We start from the raw sequence: 16,093 nt of genomic DNA, 5'->3' as shown, positions 1-16,093 counted from the left end.
TTTATTTATAAAGCTCAGGATGAAATCGTACCTTTTTCTCTTAGACTCACTAGTCAGGTCTAATAATTTAATTGCTCAATTCTACTATTATGAAAAATGTATTGTATATTTCATTCCGTTTTATTATTATTATTTTTTAGTCAAAGTGTTTTAGGTATAAAGGACGACTAATAATAATTAGGTGCAGCGCCAGATTAAAATATGTTGGGCAAGGTTACTGGGAAAAGGATGCTAATAACATTAAACAGGGCTGAATAATAAAACAAAACTGATCCTTAATTCAAGATTTTACTGTCTATTTATGCATACAATTTATGAATAAAAAGAGAATAAAAAGTTTTTTTCAGAAAACATTACCGGCACTGTCCACTCAGTTTTGAAGCATTCGATTTCAACCAGTCTGAAAATGTCTTCTAAGGTGGCTATAGGTACAATTTTGAGATTGTAATAAGTCATAAATAGGCGCATGTTTTACTTTATAATTTAAACACAAATTAAAACAAAGTTAGATGTAACATAAGGAAATGTGTGCGATGTGAACTGCGCATGGCTATCACATAATTTTTAGCGTAAGGGTTAATTCATGTTTGATTCAAAGCAGTGGTTAACAACATGATTGTATAAAGTATGACTAAAAAAATATTAAAAACAATTTTCTATCGCTTTAAACCACAATGTGAATCCATAAGCTCCAGCGTCAAAATCAGTCAGATGGTCTACACTCACATAACTCGCGCGTCCGGCCCTGAAAATCAATAGTATTTAAATATTATTCAATAATTTAAGATATTTTTCAAATACCTGTAACTAAATATATATCTCTCTTTCTAAATAGGGTCAATGATTTAAACTGTATTTTTACATTCAAACCAATGGAAAAGACTATAATGATTCATTTAAAATTTAAAAACATTCATCTGTATAAAGTTCTCTCTGATAATGCGGTACCTATTTCAATGTTATATGGGGGTTTACTGTATTAAGATTAATTTATTTATGATCATTTTCTCACAGCTTCTGTAGTTTTCCAGCAATTGAGTCCAAACCATATAGATTTTTTGTAAGTAATGTAAGTAGATATATTTCAGAACTTGTACGTGTTATCAATATAAAATAAAATACTTTTTGTATACAGTTTTATGATGATTATTTTGCTTTCTAAAATTTTCTTTTAACTCGAACTGTTTTTGTGACAAATTTTAGGGAAAGTTCTAGGGACAATTTTTTGGTGACTGTGATTATTGAAATTAAAACCAAAACTTAATAATATTTGAAGTCAACCATTATTGTCGAATTTTGAAAAAAAACATGGATATAGTGGGGTATCATTATATATTTATATATCCATGCAAGAACATTTTTTTTTTGTTTTACCACGTTACCTGGCTTGCATAGATTTAGTAGAATTGCATCCATCTTCAGCCGATTGGACACTTTTATTTAGCGCTGATTTAGTATTTACTTTATTTATTTCGAGAATTTCATAGTTGAACGTTTCAATGGCAGGTAGCAAAGCATCCACCTGCAAACAATGTATTATTTTATTTATGTTACCTTACGTTATCTTGTCTTATTTGTCCGCCTCCGTAGTGTAATGGTCAGCACGCTCGGCTACCGTTCTGGAGGTCCCGGGTTCGATTCCCAAGGGGGGTAAAATAAATATAAGTGATTTTTTCACTGTAATATTTATTCAGTACTACCCTGGACTGGTATGTGAAGCGGAGGGCTGATCACCTTTCCTTCATGTGTAAACGATCAAGATAACACTGCGTTTATATGACGCAGTGCCCTATGCACCATTAGGTGCGGATAAGGGTTTTATTATTTTATATATTTTTATAAGTTATCTTTCGTTTTTTTCCGCCTTCATAGTGTAGTGCTGGAGGTCCCGAGTTCGGTTCCCCCGGGAACCGAACTCGTCAAATATAAGAGATTTTCAATCTCATATTTATTTCAAATCACCCTGAACTCGTGCAAGAAGTGAATTGCTTCTACAATACTTATAGTGTCTTAAGCACCGTTGGATATGGGCAAGATTTTAAAATATATAAGTATCCAATAACGCAATTCCTTTCGTTTTGAAAATTCTCTTATTAAACAACTGAGCAAAGCTCTCAGCTTAAAACCAAAATATATTACAAATAGCAATTTATTTTGGTAAACATTTGGCATACTTACCACAGTTCTATATCCTTTCTCGACTCTGCCGTATTTCATGATAGTCTGAACTCCAATTTTCATAGCACGTGCCCATGCCACGGGTAACCTCTCTTTGTCGATACTAAAAAATTAAAATTAGGGAAAACACTTTAGGCAAATCGCCTTAGGGAGTACATGCGTGGGGTAGTGTTGCTGGAAAAAAGCAATTATATATTGAACATATTGAAAGCTGTCCCACCGCATTCCCAGATCTGATACAGAAGCATCTAGGCTTCCTGATAGACCTCTTCTCTTGCAAAGCATTTTTTTTATTTTAACGAAGTTGCGAAATTGATTGAAAATGTAGTAAACGCGTTTAACCATCGTGCTGAAGGTTCCGGGTTCGATTCCCGGAGAGAAAATATAGGTGTGATTTTCAATATCATATTTATTTATCACCCTGGACTGAAGAGCTGTACCTACTGATCACCGAGCCCTTGTGCAATTAACGATCAGGATAACACTGAAGTTAAGGATTAGGAAAGTTACAATTGTCATAATCAAAACAATAATAACTCCCTCGTACCGCAAAAAATATATGTTCCCCAGTAATATTTTTAAAAATGTATAACACGATACTATCAACAACAACAAAAAAGAAGAATTAAGTGCCTCTCCAAGCACAAGAGCTCAGCCTCTTTTTTGGAGAGGCACAGCGAAAATTAAAATAATATGATTGTATTAAGTAGAAATGTTTAAAAGTTGTAAAAAAATGTATGTACAAATATTAAAAAATACAAACAGCTTTAAGCTTTCCAATGATTTATCTCAAGTTGCGAAGAAATGCGATTTTGTATGAAAAAAAATGAGATCTTATTTTTGAATTGCCCTCGTATAAATATCAGCAATCTTTTAAATGCAAAGAGACAATTGCAGTCATGTCTTACTTATTTTAGGCCCACCGATATACTAGAAAAAAATATCATATACGTAAAATACACACTGGAAGGGAGGGGGGTAGTGAAAATATTTAAAAGGGACCACAAAATTGAATAGCGTCATGTCCTCTTAAGTGCTAAATCTGCCACAGACGAATTTTGTGAATGTAACCGATGTAAGCCTGTTTGAACCGCATTTCCTGCATTACACATGTTTTCCCACCACTAGACACGTGATATTTTATTTACAGTGATAAATTTAAGTACTTACCTTGTTCAATTTATCATTTTAAATGGTTTCTGGGATGATAATTCATTAAATAAGCCCGACATACCTCATTAAATATTTTGCCATAGATGTGAAACCAAGGCTGTAAACAGCCCCTGAAGTCCCTCCCATCTTAGTTTCAGCTATTTCAGATAAAGTTAGTAAAACCTTCGCGGGGCATTTATAATTGATAGTTGGTATTGCCTCCTGAATACCTGAAATTTGTTTATAAATATATTGTGACTACAGACATATAATAAAAAATTAAAACCCTTATAAGACATAATTATGTAGTTAAAAATTTAAATTTAAACCCTAATGGTGCATAGGGGACTGCATCATACATACGCAGTGTTATCTTGATCGTTAACACACGAAGGAAAGGTGATCAGCCCTCCAATTCAGGTACCAGTCCAGAGTAATATTGAATTAATATTGGAGTGAAAAAATCACTTATATTTATTTGACCCCCCCCCGCCTAAATCCAACCTGAGACCTCCAAAACGGTAGCCGAGCATGCTAACCATTACACTACGAAGGCCGACAAAATTAATTTAATTTAATTATAAATATATAATATTATTTATAACTCAAAATTTTCAAATTGTTAAGACAGTAAATAGTTTAGAGCGGTGCCGGACAGATGTGAGCTAACGATACTTTTAGTTTATTCGACCTCGCAAAAGTTCTTGCAAAATAAAATATTTCAATTTCGCTTGGTGTCCTTCCCTTAAATTTCGCGTAGGGTTTTTATCTAGTCACTTTCCCAACAAAAGTATTTGCTTTGATTTTTATTTAATACAGTGAACGTAACTTCAATTTTCTAAATGGAGTCGATGCGTATGGCGCAGTTACTCCTAAGTGTTAACTCGTGTCCCATCAGGAACTATTAAATGTAGAATCAGTGTGAAAAAAAACCTCGCTGTCTACCAACAGTTTACCTTCAGCAAAGTTTTTCAGTGTTGACCCGCAATCTCCGTCTCCGCAGCCTCTGTCCAGTTCGTTTATTTTCGATTCATTTTCTATAATTGTCTGGCTAGCACTCTCGAGGCATTCTTTAAACAGGATCTGTTCTTTAGCCGTTAGGGTAAGTGATGATTTTTCCTAGCCAGAAAAATCATTAATATTACATTATGTAGTCAAGCAAATATAATAAAACACCGTAACTATTGTATAATGGTAGGGACTGACCGAAGCAGTCCGTCGTAACATCCCTCGTGGCGAGCGCTCCGACTGGATGGAGCGCTCGGCTGTCTGTACTGACTATACGAATGCTCGCATCGTAACGTGTTACGTTATGACAAAATGGCTCCGGTTGGCCCCCACCATTAAATAATAATATAACATAAATAAACACCATTACCAATTTGAATGGAAAATTGAAAAGTGATGCAACCAATTTTTATTTCTAATCGGGATCGATTCCAACTAATTGCAAAACTAATTCAAGAAATGTTTATTTTCAATTGGTCTGGGTGTTTGAGATGTATTTTTTGCATCTACCTTTCCCTTACCTTAACCTGCCGACAAGCCTCTAAAATAGAGGTTCTGGGAGTTATTATTTTACACAAAAAAACACACAAAATGTTCAATGAATATTCAATGAACATTTTATCATTTGATTTTCAGAAGATTCAAATTATAAAAGAATAATATATCAGTAAATAGAAAATATCATAAACGAGAGCTTAACTTAGACACATTCGCTTTAGTACTTATTTATTTTGTCTCCGTTTTTTCTACATGTAAATAACTTGAGAGTTGGCGTTACTGCGGTCATGTCATCGAGGTTTGGTCATGATCACATCATTTTGCTGTTGTGACAGTGTAAACGTGGGTGCTTAGTAATAAGGAGTAAACAGCTAGGCTCTTATGAAGACTAATTTTTAAGTTTTTAGTACCTACCTTGAACGATATCGCTATATGGCAAAAAGACCGTTAAGGTATTAGCTGAATTAGTTAAATGAAATAAATATATATACCACTTTGAGATATTAAAATTATAGTCGAGAAACAAATCATTTACTTTTTTTGGTTGGGTATTGTAATTAAACCTTTCTAGGTTGATTTTCTGTTTTGGCACAGAGTTGTGGGTTCCTATCCAGCAAGGAGCATCTGTCTCCATATCCAACATCTTGAGCCATTCTTCCTCGAAGGCTGCAGGCAATCTGAGAAGGGATATTTGAAATCCGGACATATCTAATGATGTCATTAACATTCCAGCGAACATTCTCTTCACGCTTATCCCAACATTACCTAGAAAGCATAAAACGTTATTTGGTTTGTTCATATATGAGAGATAAAATTGTATCTAACCAATAATACTTTGGTAAGTAAAGCAATGTCAATAATAGTGTCAATAGTTATACATCTCTGTGTCACTGATGCAAATCAATGAGCGTCAGTGACGTAACAGTCACATGAAGATAATTTTATTGGAGAAATATTTGTGTTTTTATTATTTACAAAAATACTTCGATTTCGTACTTTTTCTGTGAGCCTAAGCCGCTCATTATTAAAAATAGGTATCAAATTGTGGTAGAGTGGGTAATTGGGTAACCACAGGCCCACAACCCGACACGTTCACAAATCTGGATTATATCCAGTTACGTGTTATTTTTTACATTATTTTTGACATCTCAACATAGATGAAGGAAGAATATGAAAGTCTGGGTATTTACAGGGCATACGACTTCTATATTCTTCTCCATTTATGTTGACTTCCATATTTTCATATTCTTGCCCAGACTTTACCATATATTTCCCCACGTATATTGAGACAACCGTACTACTCAAATTTTCGGAACTCCTAGATATATTGATCAATCTCATGATAGTCAGTGATGGGATTCAAAATTTTCAAGAACCGGTTCGCTTTTTAGGTACTACCCCTACAATTAAAAATTAAAAATTTTAGCGAATCAATGCAAACCAGCTGAATCACATCACTTTTTCACAACAGCCATCTTTGTTGGATTAAAAAAAAACTTTATTTAGCAGAGACTCTTCTAATGTCTAACCCAGTCAAACCCAGATTTGTGAAAAAATATTTGAACACACTTAATAGATATTAAAAAAAAATACTAATCTCGTTAGTTGGCAAAAGAAGGATGAAAGCAGACTGAATGCAGTTGAAATGCGATCCCTCAGACGAATGTGTGGCAAAACAATGTTTGATAGATGTTCAAATGATGAAATAAGGAAAGAATGCATGGCTGAGATAAGCATTATCGATAAAATGAACAAAGGTGTGTTGAGATGGTTTGGACATGTGGAACGTATGAGTGAGGAAAGAACGGTTAAACAAATTTATGAGGCGAATGTAGTAAGAAAAAGAAGCAGAGGAAGACCGAGGAAAACTTGGCACAATCAGGTATGTCAAATACTTGAAAGCGGCTGGGTCAGGAGTCGTAATAATCGTCAGGTATGTATGAGGAGATGCATGAATGTAGAAGAGGCGAAGAATGTTTGCAAAGACAGAGTGGTGTGGCGTTCGATTCTCTCTGCCTACCCCTGCGGGGAAGCGGCGAGATGGTTAAAAACTTACAAAGCTGCGTATGCACTTCCTTGCAGATTATATTTTGCTCCAGTTGTGACGTAGATCCCAAGTTATTTATCAGTACGACCATCGATTCCCGATATCCAGACAGGTTGAGATGTGTTAGAAGTTTACTAAGCACAATTTCCACCGCTCCTTTCGCTGTCGTCATTTCCAATTTTCCGAGACCCGCTTCTCCGTGGACTCCGGTCCCGAGTTCCATCTCGCCATGAGCCACGTGAAATAATGGAGACTGTCCTTAAATTGAAATCGCCCAAAACGGCACAATATTATTTCATTATTAATTATTAATTTGTAAGGCAATGAAGAGATTGGAACTGTACAGACTCCCACACATTGCACTGTACGACCAACTCCAAGGTAGACGACTCGCGGGCAGACCACCAAAGAGATGGATCAGCAGCAGTTAATCGACATTGCAGGAGGCTAATCCTCTTAAAAACAGGCCACAAGGCCTTCACCAAACAGAAGAAGAAGAAGATGCATTACTTTTGATTGTTTATCATTCATCATCCATTATATATATATTTATACAACTTATTTTGATAAAAGGTGTTTTTTTTAGAGGTTTGGATTTTAAACTGGCAACACTGTTTTACAGACTGTCAATTTGGCAGTTGACAGTTGATTTGTAGTCAGTACGTTTCGCCATTTTACCATGAATACACTGAATGACCATTATGCGCGTCGTAGGTTCGGTGAATGGGACAAAAACAATATTCAGCTTGTTCCTTTTTTTAAATGCAAAATTTTGTTACCGATGAGGCAAATTTTTGGTTAAATGGCTATGTATGTAGAGAAAACCGAGAGGCCTTTATCGAGACGCCCTTACATCCATTAAAAGTCACTATTTGGTGTGCTTTATGGGTAGGATAGACGATGCCGGCCTGCTTACTGATTACTGTCTTCTTCGGCATGATTACTGTCTTCTTCGTACCTCAGTTGAATGGCATTGATGTGACAGAGCTGTGGTTTTAACAAGATGGCGCAACATGCCACACAGTGGGTGCCACCATCAATTTATTGCGGGAAATTTGAATTTGTATACCTCAAAAAAAACACCCTTTATAATATCTATTGGTTAGGTTAGATTGGTTAGTGCTAAAATGATGTAGCAAGAAAGTCAAGGGTCAGTTTATCAGGCTATAAAATTTAATGTTCGATATGGAAATTGCAATCGTTCTTTTTTATTTACGGTAAGGTAATGGTGTTTATAAGTGTGATAATTAATTAAATTTTGTGTCAGAAGAACAATTTTGACATTCTTGTTACTTTTTTTCGATCGCCTCCATGCACACAAGGCTCTCCAAATCCTAGAAAAAGGTAATAGGTACAGTAAAACTTCGATATAACGGACCTCTTTTTAACGGACTTCGGATGTAACGGATGAAAAATCCGGTAACTAAATATTATAATCATTTTCGTAATTATAAAAAAAAACGGCAAACTACAAAATTACAAACAAAATTTGATTCCTTTTTTAAAGCAAGCGCATCGATATCAAACCACAACGTCACATCATGACGATTGTCCGAAGACAATAAATAGAATTTAGTTTGTGTTTTTTGTTTGTTTCTATATCTAAATACAGTGTTCATATTTAAAAAAAGGTTTTTTGATTTATTTTAATATTTTTTTTATATAATGGACTTTGTGCTTTAACGGACGCCCCCTCTCCCCAATTCGTCTGTTATGTCAAGGTTTTACTGTAATATGAAAATAGGTAGGAATAGTAAAAAAAATATTGGATAGGAAAACATTGAAGGAATTAACATTTTAAATGAATTGAAAAGTTGAATCCCCTGTTTTAATTAGCTTAAGGGAGATATGGTGGACATTTTGCTGTCCGCAGAGCAACGTATAGGTAGGTACTTATAGATACATATTTTATTGCCAACATACAATCGATTCAGGCATGCTGCATCGTGTCCACAAAGTCCATCACAAAGTAGACACCTGTAATAATATTGGTTATATATAAATTGGTTGAATATAAATAAATACCTGGCAAGGAACACGCGTTTAGGGTTATCCCCAAAGTTGATATATTTTTTTGAACTTCCTCTAGCGTATTCAAGATGTATGTCATATTTTTTCCCATTGCTGCTAAAGCTCCGCAAATCTGTTAAAAATATTTTGTGAATTTTAATTATCAAATGGTTTTTTTCCGTATATCCCATATTATTTCTTGAAAACATTCCTATATAGATATTAAATAAATTCATACCTTGTAAGTAAGTATTAAACCGCACATTCCTCTTCTCCCAGTTATAGATTTTTGTCCCGAAGCACAGTCGTCACCAAAAACAAACGTGTCCACCTTAAATCACATATCAAACAACAATAATTTATGAAAATACCAAATTTAATACATTTCATTGTTATTTGCAGGGATGCAACCAGGTTATTTAAGGACTCTGGGTAACAAAGAAAAAATAATACATTTTTTTAAATGTTAAATGGGTAATACACATCGCTCACTCCTTTCAACGACGTCATATATCAAAAATCGACAATTTTCAGTTGTGCATAAGCAGCATATTTTTAACTTAATATTTACCCGTTACAGGGCAGAAAGTGTTTTTTCATTTTTAAGAAAAGGTATTGTTTAATTATTTTTTTAAGTATACTAAATATTTTTCAAATGGAGAAAAAAACCTTCAGGTTTTACCTGTTGCACACTAAAAAGTTCAATAAGTGGCTTGATATTTATTTTTAATACATTTCATTGTATTCTTAAACTTTAAAAACGATCTCCTGAAAAATCAAGTTTTTTGATATATGACGTTGTTGAAAGGAGTGGGGAATATATTATATTAAAAGAATTTAAAAATAATCATAATAATACCCTTATCCGCACCCCAATGGTGCATAGGGCACTGCGTCATATAAACGCAATGTTATCTTGATCGTTTACACATGAAGGAAAGGTGATCAGCCCTCCGCTTCAGGTACCAGTCCAGGGTAATATTGAATAAATATGACAGTGAAAAAAATTACTAATATTTATTTTACCCCCCTTGGGAATCGAACCCGGGACCTCCAGAACGGTAGCCGAGCATGCTGACCATTACACTACGGAGGCGGAAAAGAATATACCTACATAGAAATTAAGTAGTAGGTACTTACATTGATATTTTCAGCTTTTGCTTGCTCTGTTGCCATTCCAAAGTTTAGACAGTCACCAGTATAGTTCGGGATTATGATGACTACCCCGCCTATATAGTTCATAATATAATTAGGAACTGGATAAAATATTCACAAAAATCAAACTGGTATTTCAGAATCAAAATTATTACATTTTTACGGGAAATCTCAGTGAGGGCACATTATAGAAATTATGTGTATGATGAAATAAATATGTGGTGTTTTATTGTTGGATCCATGCAACGCAGTTAAGATAAAATACGACATCGAGTATACAAATAATTAACTGACTGAACATGTTTTTAATTTAAGTTTTACTTGGTAAATACCACTATTTCTTCAAATCTATTGTAACACATATTTCAATGCATTCTGCATCATTTTCAAACACCGTTTGTGTTTGAAAAAACGGTATTTAAAAATGATTCGGAATGCATTGAAACACGTGTCACAATAGACTTTAATAAATATTGGCATTTACCAAATGAAACTTAAATTAAAAGTGGACAGATATTAATTACCACAAACTGACTGCCGAGTGAATTAATTAAATAATTGACCACGAATAATGTCTAATGATTTTGATTATAATTATCACATAAATCAATAAAGGGTTCTAATGATTCGATTAAAAATATGTAAAATCTGCCTACCTTTGTAGAAATGAGAAAGGTGCCTTATGGCGTACAGAATGTGGGTTTTAGGAGGAGACGCAAATATGTTTCCGGCTACTGCACCTGCGAGCATCCCCTTCCCGACATACCCTAAAAATATATATTTTTGTATTATTAAAAAATACCTTATTTTCTTACTTTTCACTACAAACACCGACACCATATGTCCGCTACCAAAGTGAAAAGTGGTGCGTTTGAGTACCGTGCTGGAGGTTCCGTTTTTGATTCCAAAAGATTTTTATTATAGTACTTATTGCGGATGGATATCGTACTTGAGCAACAAACCAGTAAAAAAAAAACACAACTATGATACCCGTTTCGCCCACAACGAAGGGTTGATGGTCCCGAAAGTAAACGATAAATATGGGATAAGTAGAATAATTTCTTCAATACACAGTTTCTTCCATATTTAATTTGTTGCCGGCGGAGTTAAGAAAGATATTAATTTTGGTTGCCTTTGGGTAAATAAAGGAATGGGTAAATGATGATAAAGAGTTAATATTGTAAAAATTGAAAAACAGTTTTTTCCTTTTTCGTGTGTATATGATGTTAAAATACATAAAAAATAATAAATAAAATAAGACAAGACATAAGGTGACTTGGCTGCTCTCCAAAAAAATGTATAAGACTTTATGAATTAATGTTTAACAAATAAATGAAATGGAAAAAAATATATTATCCTGAAAAGATATATTACCTGAAACGCAAGATTGATTGATATACCGTCCAATAATAAATGATCCAGTTAATGTTAGGTGGCGATAAGGGTAAAAAAAAGAAGATATCTAGTCGAAGAATATGGACTTTGAAAATGCTTCTAAATATTTTTCTATCCATTTGTCGACCAAATAAACACTTTTTGTCGACACTTTTAAAAATGAATAATAGTTACCCGTACTAAAAGGCTCGTGTCCAGACCCTCCTCCGGATAAGATGGCTACAGCATCTACCATATTTACCTGTAACATTATGATCATGATGTACCAATAATTTACAACTTTTATTTTGTAACTTGCATGAAAATACCTGATCTTTATGCACTTTGCATAGCGGAATTCAAACAGAAACTGACATAAGAGAAAAATATATATGATATAAGAAGAGATATGGTATAAGAGATAAATGACATAAGAGAAAAAAATATACCATGAACTATTTTTAATTCTGATATTGACTAAAAATTATCTTATTATTTGTGTATAAATACATATAAACATGTAATGTAATCGTATTCATTATTAATAAGTTAATATACATACATATATCCACTTTCACTGCATAATTATCAAAACTTTTTTTAAATATCTTGGACTAAAATATAAAAATATAAAATATACCACTATTACAGTTTCCACATATGGGGTCCATGCAAACAATAATATGACTGTATTATAAAAACTTGACATGATACAAGGTTGTCATCATATAGACTTTGAACAAGAACGATTAGCTAAGTCATCAAAATTCCAGTTACAAAATCAATCAATTTCAATAGCAAACTGGTAGACAGTACACAATGGAGTCCTGGTTCCAACAATAATGTATGGAAGTGAAGCATAGAGTAGGCAAAAGAAGGATGAAAGCAGACTGAATGCAGTCGAAATGCGATGCCTCAGACGAATGTGCAACTAAACAATTTTTGATAGGTGTTCGAATGTTGAAATAAGAAAAGAATGCAAAGCTGAGATAAGCATTATCGATAAAATTAAGAAAGGTGTGAAGAGATGGTTTGGACATGTGGAACGAATGAGTAAGGAAAGAATTAGAAAACAAATTTATGAGGCAAATGTAGTTGGAAAAAGGCCGAGAAAAACTTGGCGTGTTCTGGTATGTGTAATACTTGAAAGTATTAGACATACCTGTAACATTCGCCTAATAATTTTTTTTCCTTATCTTTCCACACTCATTCGTTTCACATGTCCAAACCATCATAACACACCTTTCTTAATTGTATCCATAATCCCTATCTCAGCTTTGCATTTTCTTATTTCAACATTCGAACACCTTTCATACATACATTGTTTTGTCGCACATTCGTCTAAGGGATCGCATTTTGACTGCATTCAGTCTACTTTCATCCTTAAAACCTCTATACGAAAACCGAGAAAAACTTGGCATGATCAGGTATGTCAAATACTCAAATACAAAGATGGGTGAATGTGGTGAAGAAGCGAATGTTTGCAAAGACTGAGTGGTGTAGCGTTGTATTCTTTCAGCCTACCCCTGCGGGGAAGCGGAGTGACGGTTAGTACTTGCCTCCATTCTGCTGATGAAGCGACAGTCCGGGTACAGCACGAGTCCCGGGTTCAGGAGGCTGAATCCCTCTAGAGCGTCATCAGTACAACGCTCTGCCTCATTATACAGCTTCTTTCCAATATTGCTCATTTTCAAACAACTTGTTGGAATACTTAAAAACAATATTTTTGGAAAAAATACTTTTAAAAAAAAAGTTGATTTTTATTTTAAAAAATTATGTGGGGAATTTGGGTAGATGGGAAAGTATGATTTAAAAAAAGAAGCTCAAAGAATTTTCCATATGTATAGATTTGGCGTTTAATTTGTAGTAACTCCATTTTAAGTTATTTATTGAATGTTAAAAAATCAAACACTGACTTTTTGTGTGTACTAAATTGTATTTTATTGTTAAAAAACACATAAATTTGTGACAATTGTTTCACCAGTTATTTCGCATTGTTATGGCATTTTTAATGTCATTAGTTTTAAAATGCCATAAAAAGGCGAAACAATTGTCATCAAATTGTTTTTTATGTGTTTTTTTAACAATAAAATACAATTAGGCTAAAAAATCAGTGTTTCATTTTAATATTTAATACATAAATTTTCCAGTTGTTTTTCGCCTTGTTGTGGCATTATCAAACTTACCTCATTCGTTTGAAAATGCGATACAAGGGGAAACAATTGTCACAAAATCTATTTTTATGTGTTTTTTAACAATGAAATACAATTTAGATTTTAAAAAATGTATTTGATCTAAACATTTAATATATAAATTTTCCATATTGTTATCATTCCCTCGCTTTTTGAACATATTAACACACTCGTATTTTTACGTTTATTGGAAAAAACGAAAATGTTATCCTTTTTTTTAATTTGTATAAATTGTGGCGTAGTTACAGAGATACTTTTTTCTTTATAATTTGCTTTTCATTTAATAAAATTAAATATTTTTATTTTTAATTTAACCTTATATATTTACTTTTCATATACATGATAAATATTATGTTATTTTCATATTCATTATGTATTTTACGCACGTATTTCCCGTCTTTTAAAATTGCGTAAAAAAAGAGTCGTAAATACATTAAGATTAAAATGTTTAAATGTCTGCGATAATCGTCATGGATCGATGATAAAATTATTTAGGGATATCAAATATAAAAATTTGTAGGTACGTATCGAGAGTTATTTATGATGTTTTAGTCATTGCAATTTTAATAACTCGTTCCAACTCTTTTTACAGCAATATAATGTGTATAGACAAGTATGTGTATAGACAATATATGTTGTTTTTTATTTTATATACAGCATTCTGCCACAACGGAAGAAGACAAAAGTGCAATGGCTGCAGGAAAAACACATTTTGGTTAATTTTGCAACAACTTGCGATTGGCAAAACTTACTTTTAAAATAAACGATTAATCACTTAAAACTAAGACTGAATAGAGAGGGGTATATCTTCTTAATTTGGTTTATTAGCTTGTTAACTAGAACTAATAGATTCATATTTTGTATATTAAAAGCATCGTTAACTTTGTGGTATGGTAATATAACACTTTTCTTATCATTCATTGTTCACTTTGTGTAATACCACAAAAAATGTGAGACCGTAGCAATATCATTTTAATCTATATTTGACCTGATGATGAAATGATTATTCCGAATCCAGTAGTTAAGAAGTAGTGCTTTTTAAAGTAAAAAAAAATACTACTCCAAAGTAGGGCTGTGAAGTCGAAAAAAACACGACTCCGACTCCGATTCCTATATTTACCAACAACAGTACTTCTACTCCACGATTCCACAACGACACGTTGTTTCCTACTTTTACAAATAGCCATTTATTGTTACTACAAATGAAACTTGTGATCCTTGCTATTACAAAAATTAATAAAGAAAATTGTTTATGTAACGCAATGATATCAACACATGGACGAGACCAATGCAGAACGATGACTGGCAAAAAATTGCACTCTATATAATAATTTTAAAATAAGTGTGATTAATTTTAATGAAAACGTAGTCGGAGTCGCTTGTTTTTTACGACTCCAACTCCGACTCCAACTCCGGCCCAAACACCACGACTCCGTGACTCCAACTCCAACTCCGACTCTGACTCCACAGCCCTGCTTCAAAGTGAACGATGAATGATAAGGAGAGTGTTAATATATTCATCGCTCTATTGTTTTCATCGTTTAATTTCGGATAACATTACCCCAATTTGGTTGCAGGTGAAAATTAGAATATACTTCTTATATTAACAGATTTTACTCCTTATCATCAACAATACATTATTCTATCCCGTATCCGCGTCCAATCGTGCAAATCATATCGAAGTATGTAGGTACCTTGTAATTTTAAATGAAAATCAAGGTAAATTAAAACCACCGGATAATTAATTGAGTCACATAAAATCAATGCAAGATAACATACATATTTACGTATGATTTTAAAAACACGTAAACACACTATTACAAATATATAATATTTACTTTATATTTTTTTAATATGGAGTTTTTGATTTTGATTTATTTTTAATAAACATTATTATTTATTATTTATTATAAACACAGCACATAGAATATTAACATGTAGACTGTCACTGGTAATAAACTAAAAATACTTCAATAAACGTAACAGCAGTATTACGCGTAACCGATTACACTTTGTTATATATGTACATGGTGGCTTTAAATTTTCTCACTAAATATCGTTTTATACATTTATTATTAAATCATTTGTGAATATTTTAACGCAGTTTCCATAATTTTCATGACGCTCTGGAACCCCCTTCCCTTGCTGAAATACGGTCATCTTTTCTGTGAGGAACTGATTTTGAAAAATTAAACGTAAGAATTTTTGCAACGTAAGTATTAAAAATCTGATATACATATGTGTTGAGTCTTCTCTTCTTCTTCGCCTTCACACTCAAAATGTTGTAAATAAATATTTTCCTTTTAAATAGTAGTTGAGATGAACATTCGCAAACTTTGAATATTGCAAAAATAAGTGATACTTTTCTCACAATATTTTGAGTGTGTCCAAATCATTGTTCACAAATTCCTAACTTACTCAACTCAACAATAGATGGTGCCGAATAAGTTGCATGTGAAAGAAGATGTCAATTGAAGCA

General features: G+C 33.1%; 1 protein-coding gene across 9 annotated transcripts; it reads right to left on the bottom strand.

Moving 5' to 3' along the window:
- Nucleotides 1–269: 269 nt before the first annotated feature.
- Nucleotides 270–15,589, bottom strand: LOC148305977 (triokinase/FMN cyclase-like). 9 transcript variants are annotated; one of them, XM_088265882.1, is made up of 14 exons: nt 15,453–15,589; nt 12,982–13,160; nt 11,624–11,684; nt 10,705–10,815; nt 10,034–10,122; nt 9,132–9,224; nt 8,909–9,026; nt 6,893–7,141; nt 5,372–5,601; nt 4,287–4,449; nt 3,413–3,560; nt 2,179–2,281; nt 1,383–1,522; nt 270–745 (listed from the first exon to the last, which is right to left on the bottom strand). In XM_088265882.1, the coding sequence occupies exons 2-14, from the start codon at nt 13,108–13,110 to the stop codon at nt 643–645; spliced, it is 1,737 nt and encodes a 578-aa protein (XP_088122008.1). In that variant the 5' UTR covers nt 13,111–13,160; nt 15,453–15,589; the 3' UTR covers nt 270–642. The 9 variants fall into 9 exon arrangements, with proteins under 9 accessions (XP_088122008.1, XP_088122003.1, XP_088122009.1 ...); XM_088265877.1 differs by having other exon boundaries at nt 11,618–11,684; nt 12,982–13,132; nt 15,453–15,583; XM_088265883.1 differs by having other exon boundaries at nt 12,982–13,132; nt 15,453–15,575.
- Between the last annotated feature and the right edge of the window lie 504 nt (nt 15,590–16,093).

This window comes from Brachycentrus maculatus, unplaced genomic scaffold, assembly GCF_059751285.1.
Source record: "Brachycentrus maculatus isolate JH-2025_06_01 unplaced genomic scaffold, ASM5975128v1 h1tg000258l, whole genome shotgun sequence".
NCBI classification, from domain to species: domain Eukaryota; kingdom Metazoa; phylum Arthropoda; class Insecta; order Trichoptera; family Brachycentridae; genus Brachycentrus; species Brachycentrus maculatus.
The sequence above is the reverse complement of the archived record's forward strand: the minus strand, read 5'-3'. Positions and strand labels throughout refer to the sequence as shown.

Coding starts and splice junctions, on each gene's coding strand:
- LOC148305977 (XM_088265874.1), bottom strand. Junction 10,816..11,617: donor ACACGAGCCTTTTAGTACGG/GTAACTATTATT, acceptor ATATATTTTTAG/GGTATGTCGGGAAGGGGATG. Junction 1,523..2,178: donor AGAAAGGATATAGAACTGTG/GTAAGTATGCCA, acceptor CATTGTTTGCAG/GTGGATGCTTTGCTACCTGC.